This window comes from Talpa occidentalis, unplaced genomic scaffold (genome assembly GCF_014898055.3).
Source record: "Talpa occidentalis isolate TD23 unplaced genomic scaffold, MPIMG_talOcc4v2.1 talOcc4.7, whole genome shotgun sequence".
Taxonomy (NCBI): domain Eukaryota; kingdom Metazoa; phylum Chordata; class Mammalia; order Eulipotyphla; family Talpidae; genus Talpa; species Talpa occidentalis.
In genome coordinates, this window is record NW_023605083.1 from 90,669,142 (window position 1) to 90,686,487 (window position 17,346).

At 51.7% G+C, this 17,346-nt stretch overlaps 2 protein-coding genes across 6 annotated transcripts in view; one reads left to right on the forward strand and one right to left on the reverse strand.

Annotated features, from left to right (window-relative positions):
• Positions 1–6,685, reverse strand: part of KIF1C (kinesin family member 1C) — a 25,276-nt gene extending 18,591 nt beyond the window's left edge. The window contains exons 1-12 of one of the 2 annotated variants that reach the window (XM_037491713.1): positions 6,474–6,685; positions 4,569–4,689; positions 4,187–4,319; positions 3,712–3,788; positions 3,162–3,341; positions 2,473–2,538; positions 1,898–2,076; positions 1,698–1,809; positions 1,186–1,263; positions 936–1,001; positions 771–846; positions 175–253 (exon numbers count right to left, since the gene is read on the reverse strand). In XM_037491713.1, the coding sequence (XP_037347610.1) occupies positions 175–253; positions 771–846; positions 936–1,001; positions 1,186–1,263; positions 1,698–1,809; positions 1,898–2,076; positions 2,473–2,538; positions 3,162–3,341; positions 3,712–3,788; positions 4,187–4,292 (1,019 nt within the window). In that variant the 5' untranslated portion in view covers positions 4,293–4,319; positions 4,569–4,689; positions 6,474–6,685. The remainder of the gene's footprint in view (positions 1–174; positions 254–770; positions 847–935; positions 1,002–1,185; positions 1,264–1,697; positions 1,810–1,897; positions 2,077–2,472; positions 2,539–3,161; positions 3,342–3,711; positions 3,789–4,186; positions 4,320–4,568; positions 4,690–6,473) is intronic. The other variant, XM_037491714.2, reaches the window with a different exon arrangement.
• Positions 6,470–17,233, forward strand: INCA1 (inhibitor of CDK, cyclin A1 interacting protein 1). 4 transcript variants are annotated; one of them, XM_037491718.1, is made up of 7 exons: positions 6,470–6,537; positions 8,652–8,739; positions 13,414–13,527; positions 13,748–13,787; positions 14,062–14,246; positions 16,451–16,616; positions 16,836–17,233. In XM_037491718.1, the coding sequence occupies exons 2-7, from the start codon at positions 8,657–8,659 to the stop codon at positions 16,980–16,982; spliced, it is 735 nt and encodes a 244-aa protein (XP_037347615.1). In that variant the 5' UTR covers positions 6,470–6,537; positions 8,652–8,656; the 3' UTR covers positions 16,983–17,233. The 4 variants fall into 4 exon arrangements, with proteins under 4 accessions (XP_037347615.1, XP_037347614.1, XP_037347612.1 ...); XM_037491717.1 differs by lacking the exon at positions 6,470–6,537 and adding an exon at positions 6,758–6,859; XM_037491715.2 differs by lacking the exon at positions 6,470–6,537 and adding an exon at positions 7,053–7,142.
• The last annotated feature ends 113 nt before the right edge of the window (positions 17,234–17,346 follow it).

Below are 17,346 nucleotides of genomic sequence, written 5' to 3' on the forward strand. Positions count from 1 at the left end.
ACAGACACACAGGACCCTTGGTCTCCTGTCTGGTTTCCTCTCTCCCATCCAGGTTTCAGAATATTGAGGCTGAGTTGAGAGCTGACTATCTCCTGAGCAGGGTTCAGAGCTACCAGACTATGTGCTCCAGGCACTTGTCATATGCTCGTGGCCCTGCCAGAGCTGAAGCCCCACCTGAGTGTGCTGAGGGTCTCCTCGTAGTTGATGTCAGCGGGGCTCAGGGCTGCAATCATTGCTGTGCGTGAGTTGCCACCTGTGGCCGGAAAGGAGAGGCAAGCCTCAGCTGGGGTGTGTCCTAAGACAAGTCAGGCTGGGTCACAGGGTCAGTGGGACCTCAGTGTCCAGGCAGGCTCCAACAGGGTCACTGTCTGAGGTAGGGTAAAGCTCAGAGTTGTGGAGCTAACTACGACAGCTGGTGTCCAAGGGTGCTGGGGTGAGGTCAGGAGGACAGCTGACATTTTCTGGGTAGTCAGGGATCAGTGGGAAGACAATGAAGTCAGCAGTGGGTGTGAGGTTAGGAAGGGGTCACCCAAGAGAAAAAAAGAAAGGGGTCACCCAGAGCCAGGTCAGTGAGGCTTGGCAGGGAGGGTGTGGCCTTGCTCTCAGCATCAGGGCACCTTCAAAGATGTTGCCCAGGTCAGGGGGAGAATTAATAGGCTAACTGGCTCTCAAACCCTAGCTGAGAGTCTAGGGGTGCTGGGGGATTTGCTATTTGTTTCAAAGGGGACTAGTGGGATGGTGGCAGGATCAGCAGGGCAGGAGCGCCTCACCCAGATTCTCCTTCAGTAGCCAGGTGAGCACAGAGTCCCTGTAAGGGATAAAATCCGACTTCCTCTTCTTTGATTGCTGAGGGATGAAAGGGGGAAGAGGGTGAGGGTGGGCTACCCCTCTGCCCCTTTCCCAAAACCTCTTCTCTTCCTACCCCCAAGTCTCACCATATCTGCCAAGGCCGAGATCACTTTCCCTAGAGTAGTCAGGGACTTATTGATGTTGGCACCTTCCTGGAAAAGGAAAAGAAACATGGGGAATGAGACCCTCCTCACCCACTCTGATCCACTTGCCCCTGCCCCTTCCTCCACCCATTCTTCCTCCTGGTAGCCAGAGTCCCTGGGTGATTAGAGACCACTACACATAGCCCCCAACACTGTTCCAGTCCACCCCTCCTAAACCCCTGAGCCCCCTCACCTTCAGCCGCATGCCCCGGGCCCCCGAGGAGTCGGCCCGCTCACTCCCAGCAAGGTCCACCAAACTGATCTTACTAACCTGGGGTGAGAAGCAAGAGGAAGAAGGTAACTGGGGTCAGTGCGGGCAGAGCAGGGAATTAGGGGATACCCGGCAGGAATTTGGGGAGTTAGAAAGGAATGGAGAAAGCCAGGAGGGGCAGGGCAAGTGAAAAGGAGGAAGTGGAATATATAAAGACAACATCATCCATTTGTTCATTTACTCATGAACCCATATCTACATGCCCACAGTGTGAACAACAGACACAGCAGGACCCCACCCTGCCCTAAGAAGTCCAGTCAGAAGGACAAACAAGGCAATAGGGGACTGTAACATCCTGATCTGCTAGGGAAGCTGAGGGGGCCTGAGGGAGCCCAGAGGAGGCACTCAACCCAGCATGGGTGGGAGGAGGATGCTTTAATCATATCATTGTTGCATTAATGGAGGAGGGAATGGGGTACAGGGATGGGTCCCACCTTCTCTGAATCTAGCCCAGTGAGCTGGTCATGGCAGCGCTGAGTGAAGACAATGGTGAAGACAGCGTGGGAACGGCTGCTGGTCTCATTCATGTTGGTAGCAGCCACAGTCCTGGGGGCAGTGGGGCAAGAGTATCAGTTAGTCCCGCCTCACTTTCCTAACCCTGATGCCCTTCCTCCACTCCATCAGCCTGCCTCACCGAGCCTTATTTCCACAGTCCATGAGGTCAGCAATGTCTGCATAAGAGGTCACAGCCAATTTAGACAGGTCCTGCACATAGGGGCCCAGGATAGGGTGCTCCCGGACCCGAAGAGAGCCCCGACTCTTGGGGTTCAAGAGGTCTCGTACCCGCTCACAATAGATCTCCATATAGCTCACCTGAGTGTAGAAGCAGACGAGAAGCAACAAAGCTAGCAATGATACTGACAACGAAACGTGCCCTAAAATTCACTGGCTTTAATTCAAGTCATCGAGACTAACATACACAGCGCATACTCTGCCCCAGGTGTGGGGCTAAGCACCTGGCTCACTGAACTCCCCCCCACCTCCAACAACCAAGGGGTGGGGGAATATCTAAACATCACCATTTCACAGGTGAACATACAACCCAGGAGTTGAGAGATGAAATCAATTGCCCACATCCAGTTAGTAACTGGCAGAGCCAGGAGTACAGCCCAGGCTGTCTGACTCGGGAGACTGCCATTGTTCTGAATCACTCTGCTCCCCCCCACCCCCACCTCCCCCTCTCTACCACCCACCAAGACCTGGGCTTACCTCCACAGAATAGGATAGCTGAGCGCTCTGGTTCTTACTAACACGAGAGAAGAGGTCCTCACAGAGCTAGAGGGGGACACAGAGAAGCTACTGTTCGCGGCATGCCTGCGGTGCTCAGCACCCTGTCCAAAGTGACAGGTCATTCCTATGGTCATTTCCGAACCCCTCTGAGGTTGTTCCGATTTCATAGTCAGGAAAACCTCAGAGAGGTTCAGAAATGACCATAGGTTAGTATTCAGTGCGCTGGGATTCAGTGGGCCAGTGAGTACGCCCACAATGTTGCACAGCCAGGGGGATTATGATCAGAGCTGTATCCACAACTGGCTTTTCCAACAGTCAACACTTTGATTATGACTCACAAGCCTGTAGAACTACACTTGAAAGCCATTGTGAGAAATGGTAAAACAATAGTAAGTGGTAGAACCAGGGTTCAAACCCAGGGCTCTCTAATGCCAAAGCTTTGGTTCTTTTGACTGAGCCTTGTTGCCTCTGGTAAGGGCAAAAATCCCCCTTTCCAAAGGGCCTTGGATATCCAGGTTGCAGCCAGGCCCTCTCCATCACATTCCCTATCACTAATGGCTTCAGAGAGACAAGTCTCTGCTCCATAGCCCTTAGATCCTGCTTTCCTCCCCTAGGACCAGCTAAAGATGCTCTTGCCCTGGCTGCCCTGCCAGGGACCAGGCATGTACCTGGGGCACGATGCCTTGCTGCCCGGGCTCCTGCCGCCCCATCATGGTGTAGGATTTCCCAGCCCCGGTCTGCCCATAGGCAAAGATGCACACATTGTAGCCCTCGAAGGCATGCAGCAGCATTTCTTCTCCAATGTCCCGATAGACCTGCTGCTGAGATGCAAACTGGGGGTCCTCAGCCTAGTTAAAGAGGGGGGGAGGAGCAGGGGACAGAGATAGATGACAGGAGTTCTAGATAACTTTGATGTCTAAGTCCCAAAGTCTTGACCCCATCATTGATGATTGCCCTAAGGTCCTGTGTGCCCCGCTCAGCACCACTCCCTCCCCTCCCCCCCATAGTCCTAACCATCCTTGAGGATCCTATCCTAATTATCCCAAGGAATTCTGTCTTTCCCCATTCTGAGGGTCCCACTGCACCCAAGGGTCCTAGTCCTCCCAACCAGTCCCAGCCAACCCCAGGAGGTCCTATTTCCCAGCAACACCCCTTCCCAGAACCTAAATCCCCTCCATCCCTCATTGTTTAGCTTTTCTCCCAACCCGATGACCTCACCGAAGTGTGTGACCAGTAGGAATAGTCGAAGGTGAAACTTTTGGGGGCATCTTTGCTCTGCTTGGGATTGATGATGGCTGAGGGAGCAAAAGGGCAAGGGAAGGAAAGTCAAAGTCAGGTACTCCCAACCTGTCCATGGCCCCTTGGAATCCAGGCATCCCACTCCCCATCCCTGTCCTAGTTCATCTCTCCCCTTTAATATTCCCAACCCCCTCCAGGCACCAAAGCTAATTTTGGCTCCTAAGACCCGCCCCCCCCACACTGGGCTGCCTCCCTGGATTGGGCAATGGAGGGCTCCAAGCCAACATTCCCCCTTCCCAGGGACTGGAACACTGAAAGGCCATTCTGCCCCAGCCCCCGCCCTTACAATTAGCACCTGCTCTGTGCCCAGCACAGTCTTCTTCCCTATTCAGTCCAGCAGGACTGGACTACATGGTCTCGCCTGTGCCCAGCCAGGCTCCAGGGACTCACTCACAGGTGGTGCTGCCCTGCATGCTGACCACACACTTGGCATCCTGGCTGGTCTCACGGGCGTTGAAGGGCCGAACCCTCACTGCCACTTTCACCGAGGCGCCAGCCATAGCTCCAGATGCTCCCACCCTCCTCAGCTGAAGGACAGAGAGAGAAGAGGCGATCAGTTCCACTGGGCGAAACCAGACCTTGCCTCCCAGCTTCTCCCAGGAATCAATCTCTCCATTACCCTTTCCCCAGCTACCCAGTCCCTCAAGAACCCAGTTCCTAGTCCCCTGGACTTCCTCCCAAATGTCACTCTCCTCAGGGACTCCCAAAGGTGTTCCTGCTTCTCTCCCCAGGCATATCCCAGCTTTCAGGGACCTGGGCCATCACCCCAGAGTTACCTGGCGTCCTGGCCCCAGACCAGGGGGGCTGTATCAGTTCTGGCTGCCACCGGCCCTCGTAGGGGGAGCCCCATCCTACACTTGGGGCCTGGCCACACCAGCTGGGGCTGTGGGGGAAACCCTGGTTGTGGGGGAAGAGCGGTTAGGAGGCACCTATGGCTCCAGAAATGTGTCTGGGGTTCCAAGGTTGAAGGGCAAGAGGTTGGGGATAATGTTAGAAAAGGTAAGGATGGTTGTTCCTCTGGAGTGGAAATGCAATGTGAATCCAAGGACAGGGACAGTGATATTTTTATTTCTCGTCACTCTCGAGTCTACTGAACATTTAGATAGAGAAGAGAGAGAGAAAGAGGGAGACTGGACAGAGGACAATTCAGAGAGAGGGACACATGGGCAGAGACACTGAGAGTAGCAGGAAGGGGAAGACAGTCAGACACCAAGAAAACCAGACAGAGGAGAGAAGGCAAGATTGAGGTCATGCTATAAAGGAAATAATGGAAGGAGGAAAGGAAGGAGACACAGACGTTAACACAGAAACGTTGGACAGGGAAGGGAGCTTTGGGACAAAAGCAATAACTAGGAGTTCAGAAGAGAGATAAGGAGAAGAAAGACCCAAACATACCTGCTCCTACCTAGGGCTCACAATCTACACACACACACACACACACACACACACACACACACACACACACGAAGGAGAGAAGGAGAGATTGCTAGGGCTCACAATCTACACACACACACACCCACACACACACACCCACACACACATGCACACACAAAGGAGAGATTGCTGATGGGCAAAGTCTAAGGGCTGCAGGTACAGTCCGGGATTGGGATCCACAGGGCCTGCCTGTGGGCCCCAAACCCCTTGCCCAGCCCCCAGCACTTCCTCCTCAGGATCCAAGACAATGGGCAGGGCAGGGTGGGGTCATCCTGTATCCACCAACCCCCCAGGGCTCCTCTGTTGGAGGATCCAGAATACCTGTCTTTCTGGGGAGGACAGGCAGCACTGGGGACTCCTTGAAACAGGAGAGGAGGGAAAGGAAGCAGGAAGATCCCAGCCCAGCCTGGGGCTAGTGCTATGGCGTCCACTGCCCTGGGGAAGGTGCCAGGCAGGAGCCCAGGAATGTGGGTGATCGGGTGCCCACACCCTGTGAGGAGAGGCTGAGCAGCCCACGCCCACGGACAGCAGGGTGGAGGATTGTGAAGAGGAATCAAAGTTGCCCGCCCCCCTTCTGTGGTCCCAAAGGATCTCAAACTCTTATCACTCATGCCTCCCCTCACCAGCGTTACTAGGCAGGGCATGGGAGGGGTGTGAGGGCTGGTCTATCCCAGGACAGGAAGGGAGTAGCTGAAATCACACAGGCTGTCTCAGGAAGAACAGCCCTGACCCCCCAGGCCCTGACCAGGGGAGGAAAGGGACAATGATGGGGACACACAATGGTGATGCCGCTGGGGCAAATGGTGCAGGGAACGGTGGCACGACCCGGGGATAGCGGAGTAAAGAACTGGGGGGCAGGTACAGGGGTCGGCCGGGGCAGTGTAGAGTAGTGTTGTTCAGGGAGGAGCGGCGACTGGGGCGGGAGCCTAGGGGCCTGAAAGAGGGCCTCGGGCCACCTGCAACTTGCCCACCCGGCGTTCTCAGACAGGCCCCTGCCCTGGCCTCCTTGGGCGGCCATGCGGACCCTGTCCTGGCCGGCCAACCCACGGCCGCCCGGGCCTGGCACCTCTCTGCGCCTCCACGGGACAAACAGCACATGATCCCGGCTCTCGCGCTATGCCGGCCCCCGCCGGGTCTCGCAAACCCGGGCTCCGGGTCTCACAGCCCGGGCTGGGCTCCCCGCCCCCCAGCCCGGCACATTCCTCCGCGGGCGTCCCCTCCCTCGCCCCCCCGCCCCCGGCTCTCACCTCGTCGCGGCGGGGTTCCCGGGGCGGATCGGCGGAACGCAAAGGGACAAACTTTCCGGAAAGCGTGAGACGGGAGTGGGGGAGACCCGGGACCTGTCGGGCGCTGCCCCCGCCCCTCGCCGGGTCCCCGGGCGGCGGGCGGCCGACTCGCGCCCCGGGGGCGGCAGCAGTAGCGGCGCCAGCGGCCGGCGCCCGCCCGGGCAGCGCGAGCTGGGGCGGGAGCGACGGGCGGGGGAGCCGCGGGGGGCGGGCGGGCGCGCGCACGCGGGCGGCGGGCGCGCGCCGTCCCGAGAAGGGCCCGGGACTGCTCCTATTAAAGGGGCAAGGCCCCCGGACTGTGGGGGTCACTGTGAGGGGACAGGGAACCGAGGTGCGGACGCGCAAAGGTAACCCCGACGTCGCGACCCGGGAGGGCTGCGAGCGCCACGGAGCAGGGAAAGGTGGGGGAGGCCCCTGGAGCGGACCCGGGCCCCCCGACCCGCGCCCGGCGCCGCTGTCGGAGGCGCGCGTGGGGGCGGAGCCTCTTGCCGGGCCCCGCCCAGGAGGTGGCTCGGCCCAAGCCCCGCCCACGGGCGCGCGGCGGCGGCCGGCTCCTCCCTCGCTCCAGTCAGCGCCGCTCTCCTCCCCGCCCGGCGGGTGGTTCTAGAATTCGCCGCGCGACTCTCTCAGGTGCTCCGGCCAAGCGCAGCCAGCGACGGCATTGCCATCCAGGCGCCCTCGCCTCGCCCGGCCCTTAAATTTGGTCGGCCCGACGGGACCCGGCCGCCGCCTCAGGCCCAGGCCACCCCTCAGGCCTGCGTGCCCGCTCGGGCCCAGACCACCCCTCGCGATCCAGCCTGGCCGCTGACTGTCCCCCGGGGAATGGATCCACCACCTGCGGGGCGAGACGGGGAGGGGGGCGGAGGGGGGCGGAGGAGTCAGGACTTGGATTCCTCAAGTTCCTTGTTATACCCCCAGGCTTGGCTGCTCTAGGAGTAACCACGCCCCAGTCCACCTGCAAGCCTCCAGTTACCCCTTTAGGCCCAAACCTGGACCTTCCCTCCAGACAGGGTTTACCCGCACTCACCACCACCACCACCACCACCACCACCGCTACCCCTAGACTCAGGCCAAACTCTTCAGCCCCAGCCTGACACACACACACACCCTCCCTCATCTGCCCTGTGATGCGCGGTTGCGGTTGCGGTTGCTCTTCAATACCTTTGCTTCCCCCAGTCAATTGTTCATTACCCCCTATAGCTTCCTTTAGCCCCATCTTACCCCTTACGTTACCCTCAGGTAGACCCAACTACCTGAGATCCAAATGTCCCTCTGCTCCCAACTGCCCACCTGAGTTCAATTTAACCCTTCTGGCCCTGGATGTCCCACTTAGACACCCTCTGCTTTTTCATCCCAGCATTAACCATCCTATTTGCCACTTCAACCCTACATAACTCCTCGCTCCATTTTTCTTTTTATCTCATCTAACTGCTTTCTCAGCCCATCCTTAGTTGCCCTTGGATAAATACTTGTTTACCTCTAACATTGCCCAATTGGTCTTTTCTGTCCTTTATGCTGCCTACGGGCCCCCAACTAACTTATCTTGTATTCTTATCTGACTTTTCTGAGCACCCCAACTGGCTCTCAGATCATGTTAGGATGTCCCTACTTCTCTGTGTAACTTACCTCTCTGCTCACCTTCTTTTCCTATAAACATTCCTACCTACCTCCTCCTCCTGTCACCAGTTGACCATTCTGTCCACACTTAACTTTCACTAACCATTCATACCTGAATTATTACCAATCCTCAATTATGCCACTTTCAAAATGCCCCAACCACCAATTTTATACCAGCTACCCCAAATTCCTCAAATTCCTCTGCCCCATGTAGTCTCCACCTGTGACTTTTTCATATCATCATCTCTCACTTAACTACCATCTCAAAATTCAGTTACTCCATACATTTGGCTTCAGAAACTTTATTTTCTCCTTTTGCCACATTCACATTTCCTGTGCTTGACATCTCCAACCTGTGTGTTCACCTAATAGAAATAACCAGCATTAAAAATAACTTTGAAGCTCTCTTTCCTTTTTAAGTTCTCACACGTCCCCTTTTCCAATCTCTATCTAGATCTATTACCAATCTCATCCAGTCAGCCATTACATGAGTAAATAATTCATTTTCCACTTTCCTCCCAGCACGTATGAGGAGACTCAGTCCAGCTACTCAGCCCAGTGCAGTTATGCAGGTGCAGGAAGATGACAACAATCTCATTCCCTTTGCAAAGTGAGTCCTCTCCACCTGGTGGGGAGGATGGGGGTGCGATGGAGGGAGGATTGCATGCCTGGGTTCTTCCTGGAGAGGAGTAGGGAATAAGGAACAATGTCTAGTGTCAAAAAATTGATGATTCATTAATTTATTCAGTAAATAGTATTTGAACTATTTTCAACTACATAGTTTGGGCACTGTGCTAGGCACTCAGGATTTAGCAATTAGAAAGATAGAGTCTTGTTCATAGAGCTTATATTCTAGAGGGAGTAAACAGAATTTGTAAACCAGTAAGCAGAATTTCAGCTAGTGATAAGTATCGTGAAAAAATAAAATGGGAATGTAACAATGAAAACAGGATGTCTTAGAAACACAAGGCTAAATAGAGTGATTAATGAAGACTATTCTGGGAGAGTGAATTGATATCTGAAAAATGAGAAGATGTCAGTTTGATAAGAACCAGGGAAGAGAAGAAGGAATAGTTGGTTAAAAAGCCCCAGTAAGGAAACAAGCTTGGTATGTTCTAGGATAAGGAAGGAGGCCAGTGTAACAGAAACTTCGTAATCAAGGGAAAAGTGGAGGGCAAAGTCAATGACTTGGGGAGAGAACAGATCATATAGGAGCCAATGGGCCACTGAAAAAAGTTTGAATTTTATTCAGAGGGCAGCAGAAATCAGTGGAAGGTTTTAAGTGAGAGAATGACAAATCACTTTTTTTTTAAAGATTTATTTATTTTTATACAAGAGCTGGGGTACAGGCCAGAGACGTGGAAGGGTGAGAGGATTCACCAGAGACAGTGTGGGGAGCAGAACAGATTGTTGACCAAAATACACTGCTGAGAGGAGCAGCAGACGAGACAGGAGAAGTGTACCATGGCATGTGGGAATCTCCCTGGCCAGTGGGGAATCGAACCGGTGCTGCAAAGGCTGCAGACAGCTTCACAGTGCTGAGCTCAACCCGCTGCGCTGCCAGGGAGGCCCACAAATCACTTTTTTTCTTCAAGTTTTTTTTTTCTTTTTTTCTTTTTATTATCTCTTCAACTTTTTTATTATGGAAAATTTCATAAAAATACATATATAAGGAAAATAGTATATTGAATCTGATGTACCCTTTTCAGTCAGCTTCAACATTACATGGATAATTTTTCCTTTTATATTTCCAGCCCCTTACTACTCTTTTTTTTAAAAGATGTATTTATTTGTGCATACAAGAGCAGGGGTGCAGGCCGAGGGGGGCAGGGGGATGGGAAGAGTGAGGATTCACCAGAGACAGAATGGGGAGCAGAACAGGTGGATCTACTGAAATACACTGCTGAGGGGCACAGTGGGTGAGACAGGAGAGTGTCTAGTGTCAGAAAATTGATGATTCATTAATTTATTCAGTAAATAGTATTTGAACTATCTTCAACTACACAGTTTGGGCACTGTGCTAGGCTCTATGTGGGTTGGCTCCCGGGCCGGGGATCTAACTCTTGCTGCAGTGGCTGGTGTTAGCTTGATAGCACTGAGACTTTAACCCCTGTGCCACCAGGGAGGCCCTGAATTTGCATATATTTTAGATGTAGACTGCACTTGCTGAGAGATTGGCTATGGGAAGTGAAGGAAAGTTAGCCATACCAAATTTTTGGTCTATAACTGGGCATTTAAGGTACTTTTCAATGAGATGGGAAATGCTGGAAAGGAGATATTGAGAGAGCAGTTGAACCTATGAGTCTGAAGCCCCAGGAGAAGCAAGGACTAGAAATATGACTTGGGAGTCTTCAACACATTGGTGGTATTGTTGTCATGTTTTTGAAGTCAGTGGGTTTGGAGTGCGGTGTCCTTGGGTTTACTCTGGTAAAGGTTTCACCAGAGCTCCCCTTTCAGTGGCACGCGGTGAGTCTCCCAGGCGAGTTTCTCCATGAGACAGACACATTAGTTGATGGTGGACCAGAATAGAAAAAACTGAAAAGGAGGTGCCACAAGACCAGAAACCTGGCACACACAAGCAGGTGGGGGTAGAAGGGATTAGCATAGCCATTGACACAGCTATGGACACCAAGATCCTTAGGCACCAAAGCCTAGATTACAAAGCATAACATTCAAGCAGGTATCTGAGCACACATCCAAAGGTAAAGATATGGAGATTGAGCCCATGTGGAATCTCCGGTCTCTTTCAGATTCTACATAGTTATCCAAAATCAGCAACTAACCCGGAGGCACACAAGGAGTGAGCCCCTCCCAAACAGAAGAAGACTATATCAGTGCAGTCTCTGCACAGGCTCTGGGCAGCAATCCCTCTGCCACCTGTGCCTATGCAGGTGCTTCTTTTCACAAACTCTCTCCCTCTGCAGGGCAGCAGCTTCCTGCCTGCCCGTCACCTGTACCATATCAGGACTTCTCTTCACTGACCTCCCTCAGCAGAAGCCGCTCTCCTCAAGGCCGCCCGCCTGCAACCATGCAGGCCTCTCAGCAAACCTGTCCCCCTTTCCGGGCAGCTCTTCATGCCTGCTGGTGTCTATACAAGTGTCCTTTATTCTTCTGTCCCTTTCCCTAATAAACCTGTTCTTTAAATATAACTAGCGTCTCTGTCTTGTGGAGAAACTCTCCTGGGAAACTCACTTGCATGTCGCTGAAACAGGAGCTCTTGTGAAACCTTTCCCAGAGTGAACCCAAGGACCCCGCACTGCAAACCCAGTCTCCAAAAATAACAATATTAATTATATTTAAAGAGCACGTTTAAAAGGGAAAGGGACAGAGGAATAAAAGAAACTTGCATAGGCGCAAGCAGGCAGAAAGAGCAGCCTCTTTGTGGGGGCAGCATTAGGTTTTATTATCTTCGTTTAGTAGGGAGGGGCTCATCTGTGAGCCATCAGTTGGTTACTGATTTTGGATATCTGAAAGGGATGGGAGAGTCTACAATGGGCTCAATCTCCATATCTTTACCCTTGGATGTGTGCTCTGATACCTGCTTGAATGTTATGCTTTGTAATCTAGGCATTGGCACCTAAGGAGCTTAGTTTCCTTAGCTGTATCAATGGCTATGCTTATCTCTTCTACCCCCACCTCCTTGTGTGAGCCAGGTTTCTGGTCTTGTGGCACCTCTCTTTCAGTTTTTTTCTATTCCTGTCCTCCATCAGTATTGAAAGTGTGCCAAGGTGGGGGATTTCACATTTGTGGGCTCTTCACCCATGCTCTCACAATTGCAAGGCATGGCTCAGTCTCAAGTTGCAACCACCATAGGGTTTATTTAAAAAGGGAGATCAGGGCCACAAGTGGTTTGATGTCCTATCCCAATAGTGTCCACAATGTCCAATAGTCCAGACTGAAAGCTACTTGTGCAAGATGGTGGTGTTCCTCTGAAGGTAGCCTGGAACTGGGGAGCCTCCCTGGTGGCACAAGGGGTTAAGTCTCATCACTGTGAAGCTATCCGCAGCCACTGCAGCATGAGTTGGATCCCCAGCCAGGGAACTACCCACATGGTGCAGCAGACCTCCCTGTCTCACCTGCTGCTCCCCTCAGCAGTTTATTTCGGTCAATCTGCCTGTTCTGTTCCCCACTCTGTCTCTGGTGAATCCTCTCACTCCTGTACCTCTGGCCTGTACCCCAGTTTTGGTATGCATAAATAAATAAATCTTTTTAAAAAAATAATAAATCTTAAAAAAAATAAAGTGAAGGTCTGGATGAGATCACCTAAGGAGAAATGGAGAACATAGAGTCCAGGCCTAAGCCCTAGGACACTCTCCCTCCAGAGATCAGAAGGAAGTCCTCTCTCAATCTTGGAGCTTAGAAGTGATAAGTACTCTTCTCAAACAGCTCTGCTCTCCCTACCTCTAAGATACTGTTGTAGAGTAACCCCGATACAAAATGGGGTGCCTGACTGTGAGTCCTCACCCGCGCACTTAAAAGGACTTATCAATGCTTTACTGCAGGCACACGCAAAAGGTTAATAAAAGGTTTATTTACAAGGGAAGGGGAAATGAGCAAATGTACAGCTCAGGGAGAAAAGTGGGAGACAAAGTTTTAAATGAGTCCTACCCGATCCGCTGATCAGAAATGGCGCTCTGAGAACTGGCCGCAAGCCAGGAGCCGTGAAGCCAGGAGGTGAGCAACAGCGAGCCACCCCAAGGCCCACGTGTTTGGTTTTTATACCCAACTCCACCCTCAGGTCCCAGCCACCTTCCCTTTGGTGGTAATGGGATTTGTCTTTCCCAATGTCTTGATGGCTTTAGTCTGGACTGAGAGTGGAGTCCACAAAGCCTGTATGAGATTAACTCAGGACATCATTTCTCCCTAACAATACTAGTCCTTCTGACATAGGGAATAAAGACAGGGATAGAGAGAAATGTTGCTGTCCTGGATCTTAGCATTAACTAAAAGAAACCCTGGCTGTCTCATCACCTGAGTAGCCAAGGCCTTCCTCTACAATAGCTCTGCTTGCTAAATATGAATTTTTCTATTCATAGAAACTTGAGATTCAGTGAAATCTAAGGCTTAGGCAATTGTCAGACTCCACCCTCAACCCAGCTCCAATCTCCTCTCAAATCAGAGGCCTCACCATCTTCCTTCCTTAGCTAAAATGGGTAAGAGATCATGCAGCCTGAGGGATCCTCAGCAACTGTGTGGTCCCATGGAAAGATAAAACCCCTGTATCCCTGGGGCATGTAGCTGCTGTAAGGGGAGAGCCAGACCTGAACCTGTCTTGTCACCTCAGGTGTTCAAAGGTGGTCAGGAGATCTCCACCCCTCAACTTGCCTTCCCAGAGCCTCAGACTGACTCCCCAGCGTTATGGGGACTTCTTCTGGGAGAAACTTAGTCAAAGGCCCAGGTGGGTAGAACTGGAAAAAATGGGGACTAACTGGAGTGGGATGGTGAAGCTCTACAGTTTTCAATTTCCACAAAGCCTTATAACAATAACCTTTAGTCTGGAGATAATTGTCCCCGCTGACTGACGGTAGAGTTCCTAACATCCGATAGATAGGTGGTTGGGAAAAGTCTTTAAAAAGAAACAATATGGATGCATTTAGCCCCCTTTTTGTGCTTCACAGCCCCACTTGGATGGAGGAACAATACATCCCATCCCAGCTGGTATGGCAAATTTTCTTCCCTTTAGCACTTCTCTGTTAAAACTGTACCCACAGTCATTCTCTCTCTAGCTCCTTATTATCACATTCCTCTGTTATTCCCCATCCAGTGCACTGACCAAACCCTCTTTCCTATTAATCATTCATCATGTTTTCCAGATCACAATTATATTTTTATGATCTGGTCTTCCCAAGACCCCTGACTTTGTATTTTAGTCCAAGCTCCCTGAAAGATCCAGTTTTGCCTGTTAGCTCCTTTTCTGCATTCCCTGGAACAGAGAGCCACTGGTTGCTCCCAGTCTGGCCTGTACCGCCCAGAGGGGCTCCCACCCCCTGAGATGCTTTGCAGAAGAAAGAGAAGGAGGACACATTTGCATCAGGGACCTGAGGGGATCCCAGCCCGGGTAAGGGCTGTCACTTATCATCTAGAGGATCTAAGGAGGCGGCAGAGAATCATCAATGAGTAAGGAGACACAAGGGCTGGGCTTTGGGAGCCAAGTGGGGGTTTGGGGGCAGGGTGGTTTGAACCAAGGACACGGTGGAGAGCTTTGAGGAAGTTGGAGGTTGTTTGAACCAAGGACTTAATGCTACTGAAGAGAATTTTCAGGAGGGGGGAATGGAGGAATGGAGGACAATCACATGAGCTGGAAGGAGTGGAAACTGCAGGAAAGCATTTGGGGACAGGAAAGTACTCCATAGCACTGGGATAGTGGGATTGTTAGGGGGAAAAGGATGTCCCAAAGCTAATTCCATATAGGCTTTGTGGACTCCACCCCCACCCCAGGTCAAAGCCAAAGACACTGGGAACTCCAAATCCCATCACCACCAAAGGGAAGGTGGCTGGGACCTGAAGGTGGGGTTAAGCAGCCAGGTGGATATAAAAGGCAGACACGTGGGCTTTGGGGTTCCCCCATTTTTGACTCTCTGCCAGCTCGCAGCGTCCGGCCAGCTCTGAGAGTGACTTTGGGTTTCCAGGTCGGCGGATCGGGTAGGACGCATTAAAGACTTTATTTCCCTATTTTCTCCCCGAGTTGTACATTTTCCTTATTTCCTTTTCTCTTGTAAATCTTTTATTAACCTTTTGTGTGTGTCTGTAGTAGAGTATTCATAAGTCCCTTTAAAGCGTGCGGGTGAGGACCCACAGCCAGGAACCCGTTTAATATCGGGGTTGCCTATAACAGCTTGGCGCCCAACATGGGGCGCCAGGGTTTCTTCAGAAAAAAAAAAAACGAGTTCTTGGGTATCCTGCAACAATAACTGGAAAAGAAGTCAGTAACATTCAAGTTTTTTTCTGTTTCTTAAACAAATATCTCAAGTCTTCAATGGGTTCACAAGACCAATGGGACTTCGTCTCTGGGTCAGTTCCTTCTGGCGCTTTCTTAACTCTGGAATGATGTACCCAGGGTTTTATACCTACAAGTTTCAGAGAAGTATGTGTGCTTAGCAAAACGTCATATGGACCAGTCCATTTTTCTGACAGCTGGTTTTGGGCATCCCAACTCTGCCAGGTCTTCAGTAAGACCTGATCTCCAGGTTTGAAGGGATGCAATGGTTGATCAGGAGGCATAGAGATTCTCGAGGTTGTAAAGTTTTGAATTACTGCCAGAACCTCCTGGATGTGTTTCACATATTGTGTGATCCGGCAATCTTGAGCTATTTCCAGACTGGCTTTCAGAACTGAGGCCTGGAAGGGTCTTCCGAACACAATTTCAAAGGGGCTTAATTGTAGCCCACTTCTAGGTGCCACTCTTATGCGGAGGAGGGCAAGGGATAGTACCTGGTCCCAACGAAGCTGTGTTTCTTGGCACAGTTTTGCCAAGGTTTTCTTTAAGGTGTGGTTCATTTTCTCCGTTTGTCCAGAAGACTGCAGTCTCCATGCAGCATGCAATTTCCAGTTGATCTGTAACGCACTGCTTACTGCATGAGTAACATCAGAGACAAATGCCGGCCCATTATCACTCTGGATAGAATCCGGCAACCCAAAGCAAGGAATTATCTCCTTCAGCAGCTGTTATAGGGCAACCCCGATATTAAACGGGTTCCTGGCTGTGGGTCCTCACCCGCACGCTTTAAAGGGACTTATGAATACTCTACTACAGACACACACAAAAGGTTAATAAAAGGTTTATTTACAAGAGAAAAGGAAATAAGGAAAATGTACAACTCGGGGAGAAAATAGGGAAATAAAGTCTTTAATGCATCCTACCCGATCCGACAACCTGGAAACCCAAAGTCACTCTCAGAGCTGGCCGGACGCTGCGAGCTGGCAGAGAGCCAAAAATGGGGGAACCCCAAAGCCCACGTGTCTGCCTTTTATATCCACCTGGCTGCTTAACCCCACCTTCAGGTCCCAGCCACCTTCCCTTTGGTGGTGATGGGATTTGGAGTTCCCAGTGTCTTTGGCTTTGACCTGGGGTGGGGGTGGAGTCCACAAAGCCTATATGGAATTAGCTTTGGGACATCCTTTTCCCCCTAACAGGATCACCTCTGAGTCCCTGGATTGAAAATATTTCAGTTTGGAGAGGCAGAAAGTTGGGAGTGGAGAGTTAGAAATTAAGTGATGATACCCTTGGATCATTGGAAGTATTTCAGGGTAAAAATGAAGAATGGAGAAGACAGGAAGCCTGGTCTCCAGGTTCCTCTTTCCTAAGCCTAAAGTCCCCACAGAATGAAGAAGACCCAATGGAGCAGCTCTGGGGCTGCTTCTGGGCATCCCGTGCTTGGTGAAGATGGCTGTGGAGTTCCCACCACCTCCCAATGCCCTGACCTGGAAGAGAAGAGGGTAACCTATCCAGGGGAAGAGGACTGTTTTCTCACTCTTGGCAGGGCCCAGGTACCTTTAGAGAGGAACTTGGTGGGTTGGTAGTAGAGGGTGATGTGGATTTTTGGTCTTGCATGGAGAGATAGTGGAAGCCAAGAGCCAAATTAACTTGAGAGGAACAAAACAAAGTAGGTGAGAGCCAAGGACTTTGGGGTACATAGGCCTGGGGTCTAGAAGCTCTAGAGACCTACTTTTCCATTATTTCATTCTTCAATTCCTCTCTTCTTACAGCTGCTTTGGTCTCCCTGGAGTCCCCTCGGCCAGGAGGGGTCTAGTTTCTTCAGGCAACCGAGCTCCCTGGCTCCCTACAGCACTGCCACAGCCAGTAGGAACCCCCTTCACAGTCCCTGGGGGATGGAACTGCAGCCTGAGGAGTAAGGAGAAACCAAGAGGCTAGCACTGCTTCAGGGACCCAAGTCCAGTTCTCATCACTGGAACCTCCCCCATTTCTGGCATCAAGGCATTTTCCTTTTCATAGCCTCTCCTACTTCCTCTCCTGTTCTCAGAATTAGGCATTAACAGCCCCCTCAACCCATCCCTCTCACAGGAGCTCCCCAAGTCCTCCTGTTCCTTAGGCGCCACTGCCTGGCATTTGTTTTTTGTTCTGTTATTAAAGAGCAAGCAAGTTGAGTCCAGAGTTGTCCTTCTCTCCGTGAAACGGTGATGGAATGGCTCGTGGGGAAGGAGCGCTCCTTTCAACCTTAAGACCCAACGAAAACGAAATCGGGCTGGGTTCCCGAAG